Below are 22836 nucleotides of genomic sequence, written 5' to 3'. Positions count from 1 at the left end.
AGAAAATAATAATAGAAAGGGAATTTGAGAATCATTAGGGGGATTTTTTCCTAGAGAATATTTGAATTCCAGGATAGAGGGAACAACAAAGAGGAAGGACTTCTTTCGGATGACGAGGGAGCAAGAAGAGATCCCAGGTGTGGAACTAATTACCTCTAGAGTCCTTGTTTGCCTAGAGGGTGGATATGGTGTTTCTCAAGAAATTCCCAATAGTATGGTCTAGAGGAATTGGTCCCAGAAAATTCTTTGAGGATTTATGAATGTTTCTTTGTTGTCTTTTGATTTTACTTTGAGTTCTGGAATCCCTGGTTTTTTGTTGAACCACAGTGTGTGTGTTTTGAATGGGTGGATACCATTGGCCTTTGGAATCTATGTGCATGGTGCTGATTTTCAATTTAGTTGGTATGTGGAGATGGATGGTTCTCTAGAGTCCCTAGTCTAGTTGATGGTTGTGTTTATGTCCTGAGTAAAATATCCCTCAACTACAAGTGATACTTGGTTGTAGTTTTTTATGGTTGGGTGGAGAGTCATAGTCCCATAATTAGTGTCCCACTAGTTTTTGAGATAAGTATCTCTTATGTTCTCAAGAAATCAAGAATTTTATACATACGTACATCTATATGTGTTTATTTCATTACTAGTCTGAAACGATGTCTATTGATGGCATGGCTCATTATTTCTTCAGCTTATTAATTAATCAATGTGTTGTTGTTACTGTGTAAAAGGTGTTGTAACAACATGTGGTAGAAATTATTCAATCATTGTTGTAGCTAACATGCAATCTTCTTTATTGCATTATGGCATGCATGGCCTTGTACTAATATTTTGGATGGAGGGATCAATGAGTACAATTGCTTTCATTTATGTTATAACTTTTCTTCTGTGGAGTTTCAGAAGATGAAAATTTGTCCACAGTGAGGGGAAATCCCAGTAATAATGTGGTTAAAATTACAGATATTGGTTCACAAGATTTTAGGAAATATGATCTAAGGAAGACGAGCTTCCTAAATGCATCTTTAAACAGGCCATGTTTGAATTGCTGCCATAGCTTATCTTATGTTAGGTTCTAGAAGCTTAAAAATTTTCCATATTGAGGGGAAATCTATTTAATCATGTGGTAAAATTTTCAGATATTGAGCCACAATATAAGTTAGGAGATATGAACAAAGGAAGTCCAGCCTCCTAATTGCTCCTAAAATCAGGCATCATAGGGGTCATGTTGGAATTTTTGTTATATCTTTTCTTTTGGGCAGTCTCAGAAGCTAAAATTTTAACCACGGTGAGGGGAAATCCCATTGATTATGTGGTAAAAATTTCAAATATTGGGTCACTAATTTTAGGAGATATTAACAGCGGAATTTGAGCTTCCTGAATGCTCCTAGAATTGTGCACCAAATATGATTGTGTTGGTATTTTTTATTATAACTTTCATCTATGAGGTTCCAGAAGTTGAAACTTGAACCATAGTGAGGGACATTATCATTGATCATCTGGTTCAGTTTCCATATCTTGTACTGCTACAATTTAGGAGATATGCATTGATTCATTCACTATATTAGATTGCATGTAAAGTTTTTGATGAAAGGATTAAATGGTTCAGTGATTCATTGCGTACAAATTATTTGATGAAATGCCCCAAATGAGTATGTGGTTTTGTGGTTGGGAATAGTATTGTTGTAGCTAATATATGCTTATTTGTATGCAAGATTTACTAAATTAGTTTGCATGCAAAGTGTTTGAAGAAATGCTTAAATGCAAATGTAACAGTGTAGTAATTGTTTGAGGAAAATGTAATAGTATAGTAATTGTTTGAAGAAATTTTTTTTTGTAAATGGGATAGTATTATTGTGCGATAATATTGTTGTAGATAATCTATGCATATTTTCATGCAAGGAATTCGAAAATTTGCATGCAAAGAACTGGAAAAGCGACATGATTATGTGGCATGTTTTCAGTTAGTATGTTACAAGTGGAATAAGTGCAATGTTTCTGATTTAATATCATACAAAATGTTTGACAAAAGATATAGAAGATAAATTTTACTCAATTGTTTGTACACAAATATTTGAAGAAAATTTTACTTTCAAAAGTGCTTTACAAAATGTATGAGAAACGAAAATAATTTTTTTGCAAGTATGGTATGTTAATATATAGTAGAGGTATGTGACAAAGTGATCTCATGTGATCTAGGAGAGATTTGTAATGAATCTTTGTTCGTCTAAATGTTTATAGTTGTAACTTTGATTTTGCATTGTTAACTTTGGAGACCCCATTTCCATAATTGGACAATGGAGATCGGGCCATTATAGTAGTTTCCTCCTTCTACCTTAGTGTGGACCATGGGTGGTAAGGGGGTATGTTTACAGGTGGTATCAGAGCTTCTAGGTTCAAACACTTGGACTGGATGGGCTCTATCATAGATGAAATGAAGAGAAAAGGTTCTACACTAGACCTTTGGAGATTAAAAATTTGGATCTTTGTGTTATTTTGAGAATGATTGCTTATTGGGTGCAAGTGGTTACTGTTTGTTGAATTTTGCTAGTGATTATTTACTACTTTCATATGTGGTTATGTGAAATTATTTTGTTATATATATGAATATATTGATGTTACTTAAATATTGATTTGAGTTGATGCAACAAGATAAACATGCAGAATGCTGACTAGATTCCCTATAGCAACCCAACAAGGATTACAAAAGTTCATGACCAAATGATGCAGTCAAAATTATGAAGGGGAATCTCTCAACTTAACTCTTGCTTGTTTATAATTTTATTTGATGTTTTGAAAAGTTGTCATAAGCTAATGAATAATAACATATGCATAATAAAATGCAAGATATGAAGAGAAGTGGGGACACGATGGGGTTAGGGTATCGAAACCGGCTCCGTCCACAGGTTACAGAGACCGCCTCTCTTCTCTTCCACCGGCCACCATAACTACCTACCTTCTCTACGGCACCCGTTATCTTCAACACTCCAGACTACAGGCTCGATTTACCAGTTTGGGTCACTCACCTGGACAGTTACGGTCTCTTCCACCGACATCTCCCTGTTTCCTAGCTCAATCCTGCAGGCAGCTGTCAGCCGCACTAAGCGACAGTTATGGATGATCTCCTTGAATATTTTGCAGACCCATCGGTGGAAGCGCCCATTTGGAACAATCCTGGGACCACTGCGGACAGATTTTTTACTTTCGACCACGAACTCACAGAGGAAGTTGAAGCTCTTCCCACTTTTACTCGGCCTAGCATTCCATCCATCTCGCTTCCGGTTGATGCATCTTCTATCCAGGAGTACATATCCCAGTCTCTATTGTAGCATACTTTGCCTACCACTGAGCATACAAATCTTCCGGACCATCAAACCCTAGGAGAGGCTCATGGTTCGAATACCTCTGTGGCTGGTCTAAAGGAACCCTCGGTTGCATAGCACCTGGACTCGGATTTGCAAGCACCTGCTACAACTGCATCGTTGGTCTCGGAGGACCCACCCCTTGGCAACTTCACTGGTATCAGCACCATTCCTGGGTTCTTTGATTCCATTCCGGTGAAGCAACCATCTGCGGCTAGGGTTTCTCCGTCCTCTGCGGCCACTCATTCGATTAGGGTTTCTGAAGCTGCGAACAAAAGGAACAGTAGGGGTTCTAAGCGCAAGTGGTGCTTGCTATTACGGAGTAGTGAGGTCTTCCTCAAGTTTGCTGAGGATATCCTGCTACTAGAAGCCATGGACTCGGCTGAGAAAGTTCTGGTGGGGCGAGTTCGAGGTCGGCACTACAGTGTGGAAAGACTATAGAAATGGACAATGGAGGTTTGGGGCCACCATCTGAAGGACCCCCCCAGAGTTCAAACTTTCGTCAAGGGTTGGTTCACGCTGTGGTTCACCTGCTTGGCACATACCAACTGGGTTCTCTCCACAGTTTGGCACATTGACCAGGGCCCTGTTCTCCTCAGATGATGGACGCCAATGTTCGACCCAGAGCTTGAGAGGGTCGATGCAGGGCCTATTTGGGTTCGCCTCCCGGGGCTTCCCTTCCATTTTTGGATGGAAGACATTTTTAGGAGGATCGGGGACGCTATTGGAACCTATCTCACATTTGACGCCTCCTTTCAAACTACGGGGCGTATGGCTTTTGCTAGGATTCTGGTGCATCTTGACCTCTTGGATGGTCTGTTGGAGCACATTAATATACAATGGAGAAATACTACCAGGCGACAGCTTTTGGATTATGAGGGCGTCCCCTTCAGGTGCAGGAGCTGTCACAAAGTGGGGCATCTCTTCAAGGAATTCCCCCTCAATGGAGGGTCGCTCAGGAGGGCTTCTCAACAGGAACTAGAGGAGCAAGAGGAACAGATCATGGGGAACCTGTACAGGAGGATCAGATAAGGGTACATGAAGAACAACCTTGGCACACAGTATCCTCTATGGAGAGGAAGGATATACAGACTGGCTCATAGAGTTTGGCTACGACACCTACACAGACTACCCAAAAGAAACGGGGCAGACCTCCTCATCATTAGCCTCCTCTGCAACCTGGTCCATCCATGGCAGCATCTAGAGACTCTAATACATCGGGTAAGAATCTCACACATTCTGTACCCTCTCACTGTTTTACTCATATTCATGATATCTTACTATCTGGTCTTTCTTTGGGTTCAGGTTCGACAATTCCAATGACTACTACTACTCAGTTAAATTGTGACATTGCACCCCCTTGCCCATCCATCTCTCACACTCTTCCTACTCTGCCATTTTCCCCCCCACCAACTATCTCATCCTCCTCACTTGCACCACCCTCTGGGTACCACACAAGGCCAAGAAATAGCTGTTGGATCATGTTAGCCTTGACATTGTCCCCTCCCCCCCCCCAAACTTCATCGAGGCCGACCCTCTTCCCTCTATAGCTCGATCACCATTCCTGGGGTCCTTAGAGCCAAAGAAACCCCTTCAGAACCCCCACCATGGAGATTATGTCCTATAATTGTGGAGGGCTGGCTAGGCCTAAGAAAAAACTAGCATTTCGTCGGTTAGTTGGCACCAACTCATTGGACCTCATCTTTTTACAAGAAACCCTCGATCCTGCAGTAAACATTTCCTGTTCCCTTGAGCATATGCTTCCAGGATGGAATTTTACTGGCCTGGATGCTCATGGACGATCTAGTGGCCTAGCCTTGGGATACAATACTCATTCTATTAAGTTACTCTCTAGTTGGGGAGGATCCGGATTCATTGGAGTGGATATCCACTATGCTGACCTAGGAATGTCCTTCAGAATCATCAACATATATGGGCCATGCCATAATAGACCTGAATTTTGGGAACATCTCCTAGGTTCGGCTTTATTTTCTATAGACCATCTCATACTTGGAGGTGACCTCAACTTCTCCATAGGCCATTCAGAGTCCTGGGGCCACCGTGCTTAGAGAGACCCCCTCTCGGATTTTTTCTTAAACATTCTGGAGTCTTTCCATTTGATCAACATCCCTCCTGCCAAGTTACAAGCTACTTGGAGGAATAATTAGATTGGGGAGCATGGATTGACTAGGAGGCTGGACCGCTTCCTAGTTAAGGAGAATGTTATGGAATTAGGACTTCTCATTAGACAATGGGTCGGATCTAGAGGGATCTCGGATCACCTACCTATATATATGGAAATGGATGGAGGCAGAGCAAAGCCCAAGGGACCATATAAATTCTGCTCTGCTTGGCTCAAAGAAGCCTCTTACATCAGCTTGGTTACTAACTTTTGGAAAGCAAATCCTCCTAGGGCTAGAGGAAATTTAACTGAGGGCTTTATAAATAACCTCTCTGAGCTGAAGACATTGTCTAAGAATTGGGCACATCAAAAAAGAACACAAGATGATCATACCCTTCGACAAATAGAACTCGAGTTGTCTGAGTTTGAAAATGAACAGGATGGACTATACACCTCTGATGACCATAAGGAGAAGATTAATTCCCTCTATTCAGCTCGCAACAAGATTCTTAAGGACAGGGAAGAAGTTTGGAGACTTAGAAGCCGAGCTATATGGATGAGGGAAGGTGATGCCAACACCAAATTCTATCACAAGTTCGCAAATGGGAGGAAGGCGATCAATACCATCTGGCAGCTATAGGATGAACAGGGACATAATGCTAACACCTTTCCTCAACTAGCTACTCTGGCCACATCACACTTCAAAAAAGCATACAGTGCTCCCAGGGAAGCTAACTTGGCTGAAATAATTAGAGTGGCCCAATATTTCCCTCGATTCGTGGAGGCCGAAGAGGGTATAGATCTGATGAAGGAGGTTACCCTAGAGGAACTGGAAGCCACTTTAAAATGGTTCAAAAAGGACAAGAGTCCCGGGCCTGATGGCTGGACCATTGAGTTCTATCTGGATTTTTTTGACATCATTGGTACAGATTTGTTGCATGTCATTGAGGACTCTAGATCTAGTGGACACTTGGGGGCTGCCATTACCTCTACTTTTATAGCTCTTATTCCAAAATCTGATAATCCATCCTCTTTTGACGAATATCGCCCTATTTCCCTCTGCAACTGCTTATACAAGATCATTGCTAAAATTATAGCGAATCGGTTGTGCCCCATCCTATCCACTCACATTTCACCTAAACAATTTGCTTTCCTCCAAGACATGTAGATTCATGAAGCTGTCTGCACAGCCCAGGAAGTATTACATACCTTACACATCAAAAATCGCAAAGGTATGATTCTGAAGGTTGATCTATCAAAAGCCTTTGACAGAGTAAATTGGCTGTATATTAGAATGCTTTTAACACCTCTAGGTTTCCCCTTCAATTTCATCAAATGGATTATGTGTTGCATCACTAACATTCCGTTCAGTGTTCTGGTTAATGGAAGTGCATCCCCATTTTTCTTCTCAGAAAGAGGGTTGAGGCAGGGATGTCCACTTTCCCCACTTCTATTTCTCCTGGTCATGGAGGGGCTTAGTAGGATCATAAAGGAGGAACACAGAAGAGGTAGACTACAAGGAATCAAGATAACAGATGATTGCACACTCACACATCTCCTATTTGTGGACGATGTACTGATTTTTATCAATGGAAGTATTGGTGACCTGACCAATATTTGTTCAATTTTCTCTCTATTTCAAACTGCTACGGGGATGATGATCAATGACAACAAATCTACACTTACTGCTGCGGCATGCAATCAACATGAGATCCTATTTGCACTTCAACGCTTCCGATTTACTCAGCTGAGACTTGCTGAGGGATTGAAATATTTGGGGTATAAGCTAAAGCCAATTGGATACAAGATTGCTGACTGGACCTGGCTCATCGCTAAGCTGGAGAAACGAATTAACATCTGGTACCTCAAGTATTTATCTCGGGCTGGTCGCCTCACACTCATCAAGAGTGTCTTGGAGGCCACACCCGTATACTGGATGTCCTTGGCTTGGATTCCAAGGGGAATTCTTTCTAGGATACAAGCACTTTGTTGCAGATTCCTATGGATGGGTAGCTAGCCGGGGAAGATTTTTTCCTGGGTCAAATGGGATGCCCTCAACCTCCCAAAAAAATGGGGCAGCTGGGGATTAAAAAAATTGGATGACTTCTCCTCTGCTCTGGCTGTAAAACTTGGGTGGCAACTTGTCACATCCGACAGCCTTTGGTCTAGAGTGACTACAGCTAAATATATTGCACCATTACAGATATTGGATTGGATCAGAAGACCAAATAGGACCTCTGCTGGAATCTCAACCATTTGGAAGGCAGTCATTAAGGCGCTGGACCCAATTCAGGAAGGCCTTACTTGGAGGATCCGCTCGGGTCACTGTGTTAGAATCGGGATTGATCGTGGATTGGTTGTGGGAATTCACACAGATTGCCATATGAGCTTCTCCAGCATCTTCGGGAACAAAATATCACATCCATTGCCCATATTACTGATGACGCAAATTCCACATTTCTCTATCAAGCATGGAAAACAGTACACCAGCTGAACATTCCCCCACAGTGGCATTAGGACTGGCAAAGCTTCACACAGGCATTATCTGAGGCCCACATTCACATTACAGACGGAGAAGATGAGCTAATCTGGGCATTATCCAAGATGGGCAGATACACTCCAAAGGAAGGATATTTGGTCCTGTCGGAAGCTAGGAAACCTTTGTTCCTACAGGCATGGTGGAAACACCTTTGGAAGCTAAAATCTCCACCTAGGACGCGACTGCTCATGTGGTGCTTAATGAACAACAAAATCTCCACAGGGGATAACCTTATGAAATGCACTTTTCATGGTCCACACCGTTGTTATCTGTGCAACAGTGATTGTGAAACTATTAATCATCTTTTTCTCACCTGCTCAGAAGTTAGGATATTATGGTCCCTGCTTTTTGATGTTATATCCCCACCATGTAACTAGCTTGCTGATTCTGTTATAGAGGCCTGGCACTCATAGTTCTCCAACACATCTCCCATGAAGTTTCACAACCTCCCCCTGCTATCTTACTGGGCAATCTGGACTGCCCGCAACCACCTCATATTTCAGAATTCCCCTCCTCGATGGTCTATTATTACTGCGAATGTCTTAGCAGATTATGCACACATACCTGATGATCCACCTCCTCCGAGACCTAGGAACATCGTCCCTGAACAATATGATCCCCACAGGCCCTGGGCATATTTTGACGGGGCCGCACAAGAAGAGGGATGTGGGGGTGGAGCTATACTTCATATATCTACAACACACTCATATAGTTTGCTCATGGGATTAAGGAGAGGCACCAATAATTTCACAGAGCTATCAGCAGCAAAACATATAATACATTTTGCATTGGAGAAAAACTATCGAGCCCTACAATTATTTGGGGACTCGAAAATTGTCTGTGACTGGTTGATTGGATCCACTAGATGCTCATCATACTCTTTGAGACATATACTGGATGAGACTCTAAGATTGATTACTCATTTTGAATTTTTTACTTGTAATCATATCTACAGGGAGTGGAACACAGTTGCAGATCGTCTATCCAAAGAAGCTGCGCTCGGGGAGCCGGGTATCTGGTTGATCCGCGAACAGAAAGAAGAAGAACATTATCAATACTACCATAGGCCTTTCATGGACAATATGGACTAGAGCATATGGTTTATTTTCAATTTTTTTTGTATATATTGCACTGATGGACAGTATTTACTTTACATGATTATCTCAGTATATTTTGAATTGTTACCTCCCTGCGTGGATCAAAGGTAACTAGTTTTTGTTTATTTTGGACTGTTACCTCCCTGCGTGGATCAAAGGTAACTAGTTATTGTTTATTTTTAAGCTGAACATTGCTACTTTGGTTGATGATAGTCATGTCATTGATAGTTGCTGAATATGCACATGCATCTACAAAATGTAATTTCTCACTATGAATGAAATTACGAATTTTTCCATGGGAAAAAAATGCAAGATATGAATTATTTTAGAGATGCATATCCATCAAATAGATATTAAATAATGATATGTTAGATGCATGAAGGTATGTTAAGTGCATACAATAGTGGATGTTCATGCGTAAAGGCTCTCAGTCTGTTGTTATAACATGTTCAGATGACTAAGAGTGGTCAATGATGAGTAGGTAATCATGAATAGGTTTACAACATGATTGGGAAACCAATGAGAGTATTGTATATCGCCTTGAGGAACTAAGGCTATGGAAAATAAGGTGTTAATGAGAAAATGGCACAAGTGACACCTACACTTGTTGATATGCATATTGTGACAAAGTTGTGAGTGCATTAATGAGAATTTTGCTACCAGTTAGTGGTTTTCTCCATATATGTGTTCTAAGAACTATTGATTATGACTCTTGAACTTATGCACCCTTAAAGTATTGTTTAAATGTTTGATTAAGTGCACAATATGAGTATGTGCTTATGAGATTTCATGAAGGAATGATCTTGTTTTAAGACAATTATACTAACACAATGTGTGCTGAGACAACTGATATACACATGAGTGCAAGTGGGTGCTAGTTGTAGCACTATGGCTAATGACTATGAGTTGATTGCAAACTATGTCACGATGCTAGTCTTAGCAAAAAGCTGATTTTAAATTTGATGATGCTAATCTTGGTAAAAGACTTATTTTAATTTGATGATTCTAGTCTTGGTAAAAGGTTGATTTCAAATTAATAGACATGATGACTTGATCCTTGGAACATGTGACTGACATGTGTAAACAGTTGTAGAGAAACATGCTTGGTATTAGCATGGAAAGGTAACAATTGATTTATTTATGTTGATATAACTAACAACTGGGTGAGTGTGATAACACATAAGAAGACTCAATTGCAACAAGGTAAAAAGGTAAAAGAAATGAATTGGGTGAGAATTCCTTTGGCTATGTTTGGACATTTTTGTTCCAAATGAATGTGTTCTTTAGACGAATATAGGAGGTTCTCTTAACCTTGATTTTTGCTAACATTATGTGAATATGTACTATATTCATGAACATGTTGATGAATAAATGAGCATATGCAATGTTGTTGTATTTGACAGTTTGTTGTCAGGAATCATTCTTGTGGAAGGATGATTGATTATGCTTATAAAAATTGATGAATATATGAATGGCATGGTTGGGATAACACAATGAGGTTATCTGATGAGATGCCTTCTTTTATGAGGAATTCAATGAGCAAGTGGGAATTCCTGCTATTAATTGTTTTTATTATCATGTGATTATGACATTCATGTTCCCATGTTTGTATAATGTTTATGACCAGAAAATACTGATTTTGATGTCAACAGGTATACTAATTACCAACTAGAATCCTTGCTCAAAGGATTAGGCATATATGCCACTGAGTGTTGTGCTTGGGGCCAATAAACCTACTTAGTAACTACAGGAAACCCTAAACAACCTGTTTAAATCTGTTTTGAGTAGAAATGATAGTCTGAGCCTAGGGTAGGCCCTCAACTTGACTTCCATGCCCCTCAATGCCATTTTGGACTAGCTTTTCCATGCCTTTCTCCCCTTTCTATAACATCTTTTAGGCCTTGGAAAAAAGCTAGAAAGAGATTAGAGACCCCTTGGAAAGCCTCTTTTCACCATTGTTGTCGGGCGGATAAATCATTCTTGCGGACAAGACTGATCTCCCTAGTATCTAATGATATCTAGCGACAAGCAAACCAAACAAATTCTATCTTTCTCTAAATATGCAATTTACAAATAAAGGCCAACAGGTGTTTTAGGCCTACCTCGAGTCTAGTGCTAGTTTGTGGAAGCCACGCTCCATTTGTCCAAATGAGCTCCCTTTTAAAGAATCTGCAAACACAAACAGGCACACACATCAAATACCACCTGCATAGCCAATATAATAAACCATATTTATCATGGTGATCAAGGAATTCATGAAATAAATCATAAGAGACAATTTATTGAGAAAAATGAATCTGATCGTATTAACTTTAAGCAAAGAAGAACTTTACAACCTTGGTGCCTTGATGTTGTACAAGCTCCTCCAGGGTCCAGCAAGAATCTCCTGTACTTTGACAAGTTTCACTCTCTTCCCAATGGAGCCAAAAGGTATGTAATCTCTCCTCTCAAGCTCAACTAGGAAGTCTCAATTCCAACAACATTTACCCTCAAAAATGTTCAGCTTTCAACCTCTCTAGCAACCAGCCCAATGCCTCAATTTATAGAGCAGAGGAGGGAAGTTACCAGGTCCACCTTCAAAGGGATAAGCTCCTCTCACCAAGGGGTTAGCTCCTTTAGTTATGGGATGCATGAACCACCTAGGAGCGAACCAACCACGTCAAGGTTTCTTCTAGAAGTGTCCAGAATTAACCCAAAGTGAGTTTTTAAGAATAAACTTATGCCTTTTCTACTTTCACAGGGCTCCGTACCCACTCCTTTAGAGACAAAGCGGGCAGGTCCGCAGGTAACATGACCATGGGGTGCGGGACCGCAGGTAATGGTAAGAGAAAGTGCGGAACCAGAGTTTTATAGATTTTCAAAGACTTTCTCTCATTTTTAAAGCTTGACATGAAGAGTTGAGGTTTGAGACTTGCAAAGGAGGACAGTATGAGTGGTGATAGACTCACATTGACTGCAGAAAGTCATGGTGACAATATTTTGTGTAACAGATTGCCCCCTAAAGTGCGAAGTTTGTAGTAGATGAGGATTTCATTTATCATCTAAGAAGAGTGAAGTACTTTATCATTTCGAGGATCATCTCGTGGAGAGCCTGGTTGGAACCTGTAAAAACATTCAATGCAAATTATATATATGAGATCATTTCATCGCTGAGGTAGGCATTCCCATACTCAGATCAAAACTGACTAGAAAAATAACTAAACTGCTCTGATGTAGGAATGATCTTGTAATACATCACAAGTATAGACACATATAGACACAGTATGGGCGCAGCCATCTGTTTATGAATAGTCCACTGTATAATGAATACAAAATTCCTCGCAACCTGGATGGTGGAAACAAGATCCAGGGTCTTGATTTCTACTTCCCGAAATAGTACGATTCTATCCATGTGAATGAATGTGTCAAAGTCGAACATGGTAGAAGCCACTTGATTAACAGTCAATGATGTAAACTGTTAACAAGTGTGAGAGAAACCACCATTAATTTCAATGGCTCTCAAAGTACTCAGTACAATCCATGAAATGTGAATAGTTGTGTTGATGTCGAACATGTCATGGAATCCTTTGATTGAAGGTCAATGATGCAACCTATCGTCGAAGGCGAGAAACCTGCCATTGAGGCATGCAGATCCTAAGGTACTGACGATTTCTAGATCATCTTTCTAGATAATGAGCTGAAGTCGATAGAAAGCGATCCGTCGTAGGCAAGCCCACAACACGAAATCATAGATCAAGTTTTGAAGAAATATAGTTGCAAGGACTGACTCAGGGATGGTCAAGATGGATGACAGATATTTTGCAGATGAATGGTTTATTTGCACTGACCTCTTGAACACATAATGACACTGCAGATGGTTTGGTGACAATTGACCCAAAGCTAATACCCAGAAACCGGCTGAAGATTTTCAATATGGTTTGATTAACTATTAGGCAAAGGATTTCCCAACCCAGGTGAAAAAAAAATGTCGTGTTCAAGAGTGGTTAAATGTTTTTCTGAGACACAAAGTATGAAAAACAGGTTCATTTTTCTCTCTTTCCCCCACCATTTTTCGCAAGTACCTCTTTATTTTTGACAAGCTTGAGGAGGATAACATTTGCTTAATTATAAGCTCATCCTTCGGATGAGTCCAACTTAGTTTAAATTCGAACCCTAAGAAGGAGTGTTCCATTCCTGTTTGTAATTGAACAGCTCCTTTACTGTTAAATTTTAACGAGTCCAGTATAGGAGAAACTCAGCGTTTTTCAATTTTAGGGAGTCTGAAAAAACTTAAGAAAACTCCATGGTTGTCCTTTTTCGTAAATTTGTGTCTCCCAAGCTCGAAAAAGTATAAAATAATACTTGAGAGAACCGCTTGACCATTACGATCAAGGAGTACTTTTCATAATTAGTGTCTCGGATCCGAAAAAGTAAAAAAGTAATCAATGACACGTCGTTTTATAACCAATATCGAATTTGAAACGACAAAAATCCGGCAATCTTTTCATGTTTTTACGGTCAGAAAAGAGTTGTAAGTGGACCGTCTTTTTAATTCCGTTTTAACAAGCTTAAAAAGAAAAACTCGGCAATATTTTCATATTTTAGGAGTCAGAAAAGAGCTTAAAGGTGACTCTAATGTTTTTTGTCGAAAATGATCAATTTTGCCTGAAAAATCCGTTATCCTGCACAAAAACTCAAACATTACTCATACCTGTTTAAAATAAATAAAAATGCTTCAAAAGTTACCTCTTTAAAGTGAAAAATAAACAAATTAAAAATTCATTTATTCAAAAAAGCTTATAAAAAGGGCTTTTGTAAATTCATTTTTACCGTTTGACTTCAGAGTGAGAAAGAGAGCTTTTGGGTAAGAAACTTCCCGTGAAGATTGCGGAAAATCCGTTCGTTGGAATCGAACACCGTCACCTCCAAGTAATCCACATCACCTTACTCTTGCATTTCAACCATTTGAAATTTTGTTTTTAGGTTTATATTTTGATTTTTTGGAAAAATTTTGTTTAAAGGTCCGCTCACGAGGGTCCGCAGGCGCAGCATGCGAAACCTGCAGACCCCGACTTTTTTTTGCATGCAGAAAAAATTCAGGGGCCCGCACCCGCTGTATAGGCAGAGTGCGGACCTATGCACTATCTCTAACTTAGAGGGTGCGGTCCCCGCGGCATATGTTCTAAAAATCCAAATTTTCCAATATTTGCCCAAAAACTTTGATTTAAGATGTTCTAATCTGCCTTTTCTTTGAATGTAGGGTATACATCATGCTTAGCTGGCGGGAACGGGAGCACGAAGATGTGGATGTTGCCGCACTGAATCATCAACCCTCCATAGATGCATTGAGGGCATGCGGGCTATATAAATTCTGGGCCATACCTGGCATGAGAGCCCAAGTAGACTTTTTGCAGTGGCTGGTGGACAGGTGGAATGTGCAGGACCAGTGTTTCATTATTGGTGGCCACCAACTCGAAATGGAGCCGGAAGACATTTAATTTTTGACTGGTTTGCCTAAGAGAGGTGAACAATTGACTCTATTCAAGACTAGGCTAGGTGGCCAATCTGTCAATAGCCTCCGGCTAGAGTTTTGTAACGACCAAACCAATGAAAAAGGGATTGATATCAAAACCATTTCCCGTCCTGAACTCAAAGTGATTGCATTTACTGTCACCAGGCTCTGCAGAAGCATAGCACTACATATGGCCACTGGATCCCAAATGCGGATGGCAGTAGACTGCTTTCGAGGCACCATCTTCAACTGGTATGAAGCTGTGTTGGTTAATGTAAAAGGCCAACTGACTAGAGCAAAGAACGGACAACTGAAAAACTTTGGATATGGTTTCTTAGTTGTGATCTTTGGTCTAGAGAGGGTCCCAATGTTGGTCCCACAGCATCTTTCCGTTGAAGCTGGACTTCCCTGAGAGCCCAAACTGATGCATTGGGTTGCAATTATGGCCCGTCATCCTAAGGAGGGTTCAGAGGTTGTTCGATTTCCTCCTGAGTATTTTCATTGGTTGGAGAACCAAGTTTTTGCTATTCAGGATTTTCCTTATGCTGGGATGGATTATCGTGGTGACCCAGACATGGCTCTTCCACCAAGAGAGCAATTGGATGACTCAGGTAAAATCATTTGCAACATTTTTCTAATTAAATTTTTTTTTTGTTCTTAAATCGTCCCAAAATTGATAGTAAAAAGTTTCAAATGCAGATGTAGGTCCACGGCGACCAGCCACTCTCCGGCCCTATGAGAGGAAATAGCCAGCTGTAGCAACACCAACCCCATGGGACGAATCTACAGATACCCTGGCCGAATTGGAAAACCATCTAGAGCGTTTGACAGCAGACATTCCAGAGACTCGCATAGATGACATTCCTCTTAGGCTACAGCGCTATGTAATTGGGGTCCCAAGACCTTTCAGGAGGTTCCTTTGTAGGGTGGCCCGTACAGTGATTTCTTATCATGATCATCACCAGTGATAGGATGATTGCCTCTTGTAGACTCATATGACATTTTTTCTTTTTGTACTATCATTTTTGCCGATCATAAGGTGTTTTTCAACCTATGATCGAAGACGATGTATATTTGACACACTTCTATGTTATGCTATATCACTATTACCGGCTACCTTGTAAAACATGTTATGGAATGTTTTTAAATTTACTTGTTTGATTATTGCAAATGTCTACTTAACATTCGAGAAGCAATTGCATCTACTAATGTATTTAAATATCTTGGAATATGCTGATATTCAATATAGTCAAATTCACATTCCAAGAGACGAACTCTCAAAAATAATCTCAATAACACTGGATTTCTAATGGCATAAACTCTATTAAGCTGCAATACAACGAGTTCAGAATCTAACCTTACAATCAAACTCTGAATCCCAAATGAGATGGATTCAGATAATAACTCAATCACTGCACTATACTCTGCAATGTTGTTCGTTGTTTGACGAAGGCTTACCCCATGCATAGATACCAACTCATCAGAGGGTGAATAGATAACCCAAGCTGTGGAAGAAATGTTTCATGTATTACGACAAGCACCATCAGCAAAACCAACGTATGTTTGGAGAGACGTCGACATCTGCAATATCAAGAGTAAAATCAAGATAAGCAAGAATAATGACAAAAACACTCTCTAAACTAAGCACACCTTTCTAATCTAAAACACACCAGCTAGAAAGAAAACTAACCTAACTAAAATCTCCACACCCAGATTTAAGCATAATATCTCTTCAGGTAAAGACCATTTCTGGGTTTACCTAAAGAGACTCCGTCAAAGTCTACCAATTCATAGGCCCCTTTTGCCAGCTTTCGCTTAACAACATAAGGACCATGCCACATGGGTACGAATTTTCCAGCACCCAACTTATCATTTGCTTGATCGTACAGTAAGACTAGGTCTCCTTCTGAAAAATTATGAGGTGTAACATTTCGATCATATTGAGCTTTAATACGTTTGGCATGAGCTTCGATTGCTAGTGCAGCATCACGTCAATTCTCATCTAGCTGAGCCAAGTACAACAAACGTTTTTCCTCTTCGGAAGTGGCTGGAAGTAATTCTATGGCCATTTGCAATGACGGGATTTCACATTCAATGGGTAACACAGCTTCCAAACCGTAAACTAGTTGGAAAGGAGTGAAACCAGTTGATGTTTTTACTGAGGTTCGATATGCCCAAAGTGCTGAAAATAACATGTTATGCCAATTCGACCTATGTATCCCAATGATTCGTCGGATCATAATGACTAGAACTTTGTTGATGGCTTCAACCAGACCATTAGCCTGTGGATAATATGGAGTAGAACTATCGTGACATCCAAGTTGGTCTGTTAGTTCAGTCATCATAATATTTCGAAAATGATGCCCATGATTAGTGATAATCGCTTGTGGAACACTGAACCTAGCAATTATATGATTGAAAATGAAAATCGTAGCAGTTTTGCCGTCCGCCGAAAATGTAGGCATTTCCTCGACCCACTTGGCAAAATAATCTACTGCAAGGATGATATACGCATGCCCCCCGGCCGAGTGAGGGTTACATGTAATAAAATCGATACCCCATTTCGCAAAAGGACCGACGGTAATTATAGGGTGGAGAGGAGCAGGTGGAGCGCGCATCTTTCGATCAAAAATTTGGCAGTTGTGGCATTTTCGGACCGCGTTAATATAATCTTTAAACAAAGATGGCTAGAAATAGCCAGCCCACAATATCTTTTGGGCTATGGCAAACCCAAACATATGACCACCACATGCTCCAGAGTGACAGTCATTTAGAACCCTTTCAGCTTCCTCATGAATTAAACAACGTTGGAAAACAGAGTCTGCCCCACGACGATAAAGTGTATCTCCAATAATTTTGAATTTTTGGGATTGGAATCGTATTTTCCGACGCTGAGATCTTGAAATTTCAGGTCGAAAGGATTGGGTTTGGAGATAAACGATGATATCTCCATACCATGGATCAAGAGTGCTGATTAGAAACAAGGATTCATCCGCAATGGGCTCTTCCGCCTAGTTTCAGTATCAGCACGCGGGAAGTCACACATCAACTCTGCAAAAACAAAAGATTTCTTTGACTTAGATTTTTCAAACTCCAAGTCAAATTCCTGCAGGATAACAATCCATTTGGAATACTTGCCCCCTAGCAATTGTTTTGTCAAAATATAGATCATAGGGTTGCAATCGGAAATTACAGTAGTTTTTCATAGTAAAATGTAATGACGAAAACGTTGGACAGCTTGAACAGCTGCCAGGGCAAATTTCTCCGCATGTGAATATTTTAGCTCAGTTGGATTCAAAGTGCGACTAAGGTAATAAATCACATGTTCAATACCGAATTCATCTTCCTGAACTAACACCATCCCAATGGTGGAATGAGAGGCAGCAAGATATAAGAAGTAGTCCTGGTTGTAGTTGGAAGGATGCAATAACGGTGATGGGTCAACGCGTGTTTTAGTGCAGCAAAAGATTTGTCAGCTATCTCATCCCAAAAGAATGGAGTATTCTGTTTCAACAACCTAGTAAAACCCTTTGTGATCTCGGCGTAGTTAGGAATGAATCGACGTAAAAAGTTTGCTTTTCCTTGTAAACTTTGGAGTTGGTGAAGAGTCGAAGGAGGAGGCAATTTGACAATAGCTTCAACCTTCGAGGGATCGACACGAATGTCGGATTTCGAAACAAAAAATCCCAGTAACTGACCCGTTTCTATACAGAAAACACACTTGTGTGGATTCAACCTAATTCGATAATGCCTACATCTCATAAAGATTGCTCGTAAATGAATGAGATGATCAGCTCTACGTAATGAATGAGCAGGTAAATCATCGAGATAGGGTTGCACAATGTGCTTGATGTCATGAAAAGCATATGACATGGCCCTTTAAAAAGTTGCTCCAGCGTACTTCAGCCCAAAAGGTAGTTTGCAATAAGTAAATGTCCCCCATGGACAAATGAAAGCCGTTTTTGGTTGATAAGCAGGTAGAATATTGATTTGATTATAACCCAAAAAACCATCCATAAGGAGAATATTTCACTGCCGGCACAATCATCAATTATTTGATCGATATAGGGAGTTGGATAATTGTCTTTTGGATAGGCTTGATTAATATCCGTATAATCGATACATATTCTTATTGTTCCTTGCTTTTTATTAACAGGAACAATATTCGATACCCAATCCGTTAAGGGAATTGGATAAATGAAACCTGCTTTAAGTAATTTCTCAACTTCTGCTTTAATAGCAGCAGCTTTTCGTGGGTGAATCTGATGCAAATGTTGCTGGATGGGTTTAGCATCCTGGTAAGTTTTGATTTCATGAACAACAATTGTTGGATCAATTCCTGGCATTTCCTCATATCACCAGGCAAACACGTCACAGAATTCTTGAAATAGGGCCTTATATGTTTGAATTTCATCTTCTGTACAAGAGGCACCTATATGAATGTTTTCAACAATTCCAGGCTTAACCAAAATGTCAATAGGAATAGTTCGAGAAATATTTCCCAAATTTAACTCAGAATCAGGATTTTGTAATGGATTCTGAGGTTCCTTGACATAATCAGTCGTAAAAATAGATGAAAAATCGTTTTCAAAATAATCAATCTCAGGTAAGAACGAAGATCTATGATGAAGATCTTCCCATGGTAAATCATCAATAGACAAAATTTCACGAATCTGTTCATCAGTGTGAACAAGTTCAGAAAAATTTGTTGAATCTGAGTTTGATGTTGAAAGTGATTCTTCATTGACTACATTCATTAAGTCAATTTCGGTTGAAGAAGGATCGTAAAACGACTGTACGGCCTGATACGCAATTTCATAAGGACTCAAAGGCATAGCATCACCAAATGAATCCATCTCAGATTCGGAAGGTACGATCCAAGGATCATCATAAACAATAGTGTCTGACGAAATCATATGAATGGTTGCAGTAGAAGGCGATACGTTAGGAGGAGGAAAGGAAAAAGTTCCTAGTAAACCAGAATCTTTAACTAGTCCTACTCCCACATCCTTATAAGGGGTAGTTGTTTTTCCGACATGCTGGATACTTTCAGAAGAGGCTGGGTCGGATGAAAAGTAAGTTAGCTGGTCTATAGTTACGATCTTTCCATTATGAGGAAACTTTATAAGCCGAAATACCGATGAAACAACAGCAGTCATAGCGTAAGACCAACTACGACCCAAGAGAAGGTTGTAATCTAGAGGCGCATCAACCACCTCCACATCTAGATTAACAGTTTTGCCTTCAACCCCTATAGGTAAATCCTATAGAATGCCAAAAGGATGGAACCCACGGCCATCAAAAGCCTTTAGAATCATTGGGGATTGATTAAGTGTAGGAGAACCAAGCGATATCCAACACTAGACCGACATAATACACATTGAAGCTCCCTCATCAATTACAGTCCTATAGCAAGGTCTGTTTTTTACTAATACTGGAATCTGGAAAGCCATTTGATGAGGTAAACGAGGTGTACTATTTTCTAAATCGAAAATTATAAGGTTCGAGTCCTGAATATCAACAGCTCCTATAGCTGTCAATAGCAATTTACATTGTGCTGGACATGATTGCAGCACTTCCAAAGCCGACATTGCCGAAGGTGAAATAGCCAAATCTTCAACAATGTTATAGTTCTAAGCAACTCTCGCATGTGGATTGAAAGTTGACTTTCAAAGTATACCCTTGGCGGGCGGTTTGATTACTAAGTCTCGTTTAGGTTTCTTGATATGTAGCAGATCGGAACAAAGAGTTGAGGTTGATGGGTTCGAATTAGAATATTCTACTTCCTTACCACCAACAGGACTTTTACTTCCATAATCTTGCGATCGTGTCGCAATCCTAACATGGGACATCATCATTATGGGTTCTTTTGAGGCATTTGAGGAAGAACCTATCATCTTACTGTCTTGACTAGGAAAAGAATCCTTCAAAACAGCAGTCGTTTGAGAACCTTTGACAATTTTCGCAACCTCAGCGCGATGAGGGAAGTCTCTTGTAAAATGATCTTCGTCACAAATGAGACAAGGATAGCGAGGTTTGCGTTTCTCATCAGTAGATTCTATTTTTTCTGGTTTCTCTTTCGAATTTTTATCTGATTTATTTTTCTTCTTCCCCTTCTTCTTACCGCTGGATTTTGATTTGGCCGTAGATGACTCTACAACATGAATATCGGCAGAAATTTCCGTGGAAGAGTCTCCTGTCGGGGAATCTGGTAAAGTTATGATAGGAGAAGAATTCTTGGAAGATTTCTTCTTACTTTTGGTATTAACTGTACCAATCATACCATCAGCAGCATGAGACCCTGAAGGAGCTGCAGTTATTTGATTTTGTTTAGGAAGGTCGGGGATTTTCTCATGTAAAGTACCCAACTACATATAAACGAGGTCAAGGTACTAAGCTTGAGCAATTACTTGCTCTTCAGTAACGACTCCTACCTTAGCTACATCCTTAGTGATTTTAGGTAATAATGATTTGACAAACCATTCTGCTAAGATTTGATCCGGAATAAAAACTTTCACTAAACGTCGTCAACGTCTCCATTCATGAATGTGATCTGAAATATAAGTGGACGTTGACTGTTTTAATGAAGTTAATAATTCCGTGCCATTGTCATATCTGACTAGCAACTGAAAATGAGTCAAAAACGAAGTAGCTAGCTGACTAAAGTTATAAAAAGAGGCTCGCGGTAACTCAATGTACCACTTGGCCGCAAGGCCAATTAGAGTGCGTTGAAAAAGCCGTAAACGAATTGAATCATCTGAAATGGAGTTAGATGCACATCAGAGGTGATAAGTCATCACATGGTTCGATGGATCCTTTCCTGATTTACCCTCAAACTTTGGGATGTCACTGGGCAACTTATTTAGCATTGGCGGCCAAAACGGAAGATAATTAATCGGATCGTTCGTAAGGCACAACAAGTTAGGCAAGTCCAAAGTTGCAATGAATGGTAACTAACGATTAGGGTCTCAAAAACCCTGGGTCATGAGACCAGCCCCATGAGGAGGATATCCAGGATAACTAGGAATTGGAATTGCATTTGGGATATTATATCCTCCAGGAAAACTAGGATTAACCGAACCGTACTGGGGTTGTTAAGGTTGCTGATAAGTATATCTAGGATACGGTTGATACTAATTGACTGGGTTCTGCACAGCAGGACCGAATTGGTACTATCCCTGGTATGGTTGATAAGTAAATTGAGGTTGACTTGTGACAACCGTACTTGGACCAGGTTGTCCTACAGGCATTTGAACCGAAGTCTGAATGGTCCAAACTGAGGTAAAGATGCTTGAGGAATTGATGCAGGAATAGTAGAAATCGGAGCTGTCGATACTCCGGAAGTAGGTGGGGTAGATGGAACAGATGTTGCAGCAGTTGCCGCAGTCGTTTGAGGTAGAGTTCGAGGTGAACTAGGCCTAGGCTGAGAAACTACAAAAGGTGCAGAAGTTTGAATAGTAGGCTGGACAAGTTGCTGGGTTGAACCAGAAACCAAAGGTTGTCTAGATTGAGATGATAACTGCACGTTCAGTTGCAAGATCTGTTGGGATTGAGATGGATCCCACACTACGTTCATTCCAGGGTATGGACCCATAGAAGGTTGAGCATATTGAGGACCATAACCGGGTTAAGGGTATTGTTGATAATTCAAAGGTACATTTCCAGCTCCTTGGACAAATGATTGACCTAAAGGTGGTTGGAAACCTTGGATTGGGTACTGACCTTGAGGTTGATAACCTTGAGGCATGTACTAATACTGGGGTTGACCTTGAGGTACATATTGATATTGGGGTTGACCTTGAGGTACATTTGAGTCTGGGTTTGACCTTGAGGAATGTACTGTCCCGAAGGTATGTACTGTCCTTGAGGTTGCCCCCCAGGCGGTAATTGGGTACCTTGAGGTTGCCCCCCAGGCGATAATTGAGGACCTTGAGGTTGCCCCCCAGGCGGTAACTGACTACCTTGAGGTTGCAGATTTGGAATGGTACCTGACATCATAAGAATATCTTCTACACTCAACGGCTTAGTTCCGTTATTACCAGTTAATAACCCTTGTTCAACAGGTTGAGGAGATGCTACCGAAAAAGTACCAGTAAGTGACTGATACCCAGAGGGAACAGAAGGACCACTATATAAAAATGTTTCTAGAGATTGAGAAAACGTGGATGATTGTCTCGACATATTCAAAGGAGGATAATAACCTCTAGGTGTTGGATGATAATTAATATGAGGTG

At 40.3% G+C, this 22836-nt stretch overlaps 1 protein-coding gene across 1 annotated transcript; it reads left to right on the top strand.

Annotated features, from left to right (window-relative positions):
- The first annotated feature begins 3965 nt into the window (after positions 1-3965).
- Positions 3966-4385, top strand: LOC149141674 (uncharacterized). Its single transcript, XM_089451301.1, has one exon. The coding sequence runs from the start codon at positions 3966-3968 to the stop codon at positions 4383-4385; it is 420 nt and encodes a 139-aa protein (XP_089307427.1).
- The last annotated feature ends 18451 nt before the right edge of the window (positions 4386-22836 follow it).

The sequence above is a fragment of the Pinus tabuliformis genome, chromosome X (genome assembly GCF_031772625.1).
Source record: "Pinus tabuliformis cultivar Carrire ecotype Pingquan chromosome X, CPIR1, whole genome shotgun sequence".
In the NCBI taxonomy this organism is placed as follows: Eukaryota; Viridiplantae; Streptophyta; class Pinopsida; order Pinales; family Pinaceae; genus Pinus; species Pinus tabuliformis.
Note: the sequence above shows the minus strand (reverse complement) of the source record. Positions and strands in the feature narration are given on the sequence as shown.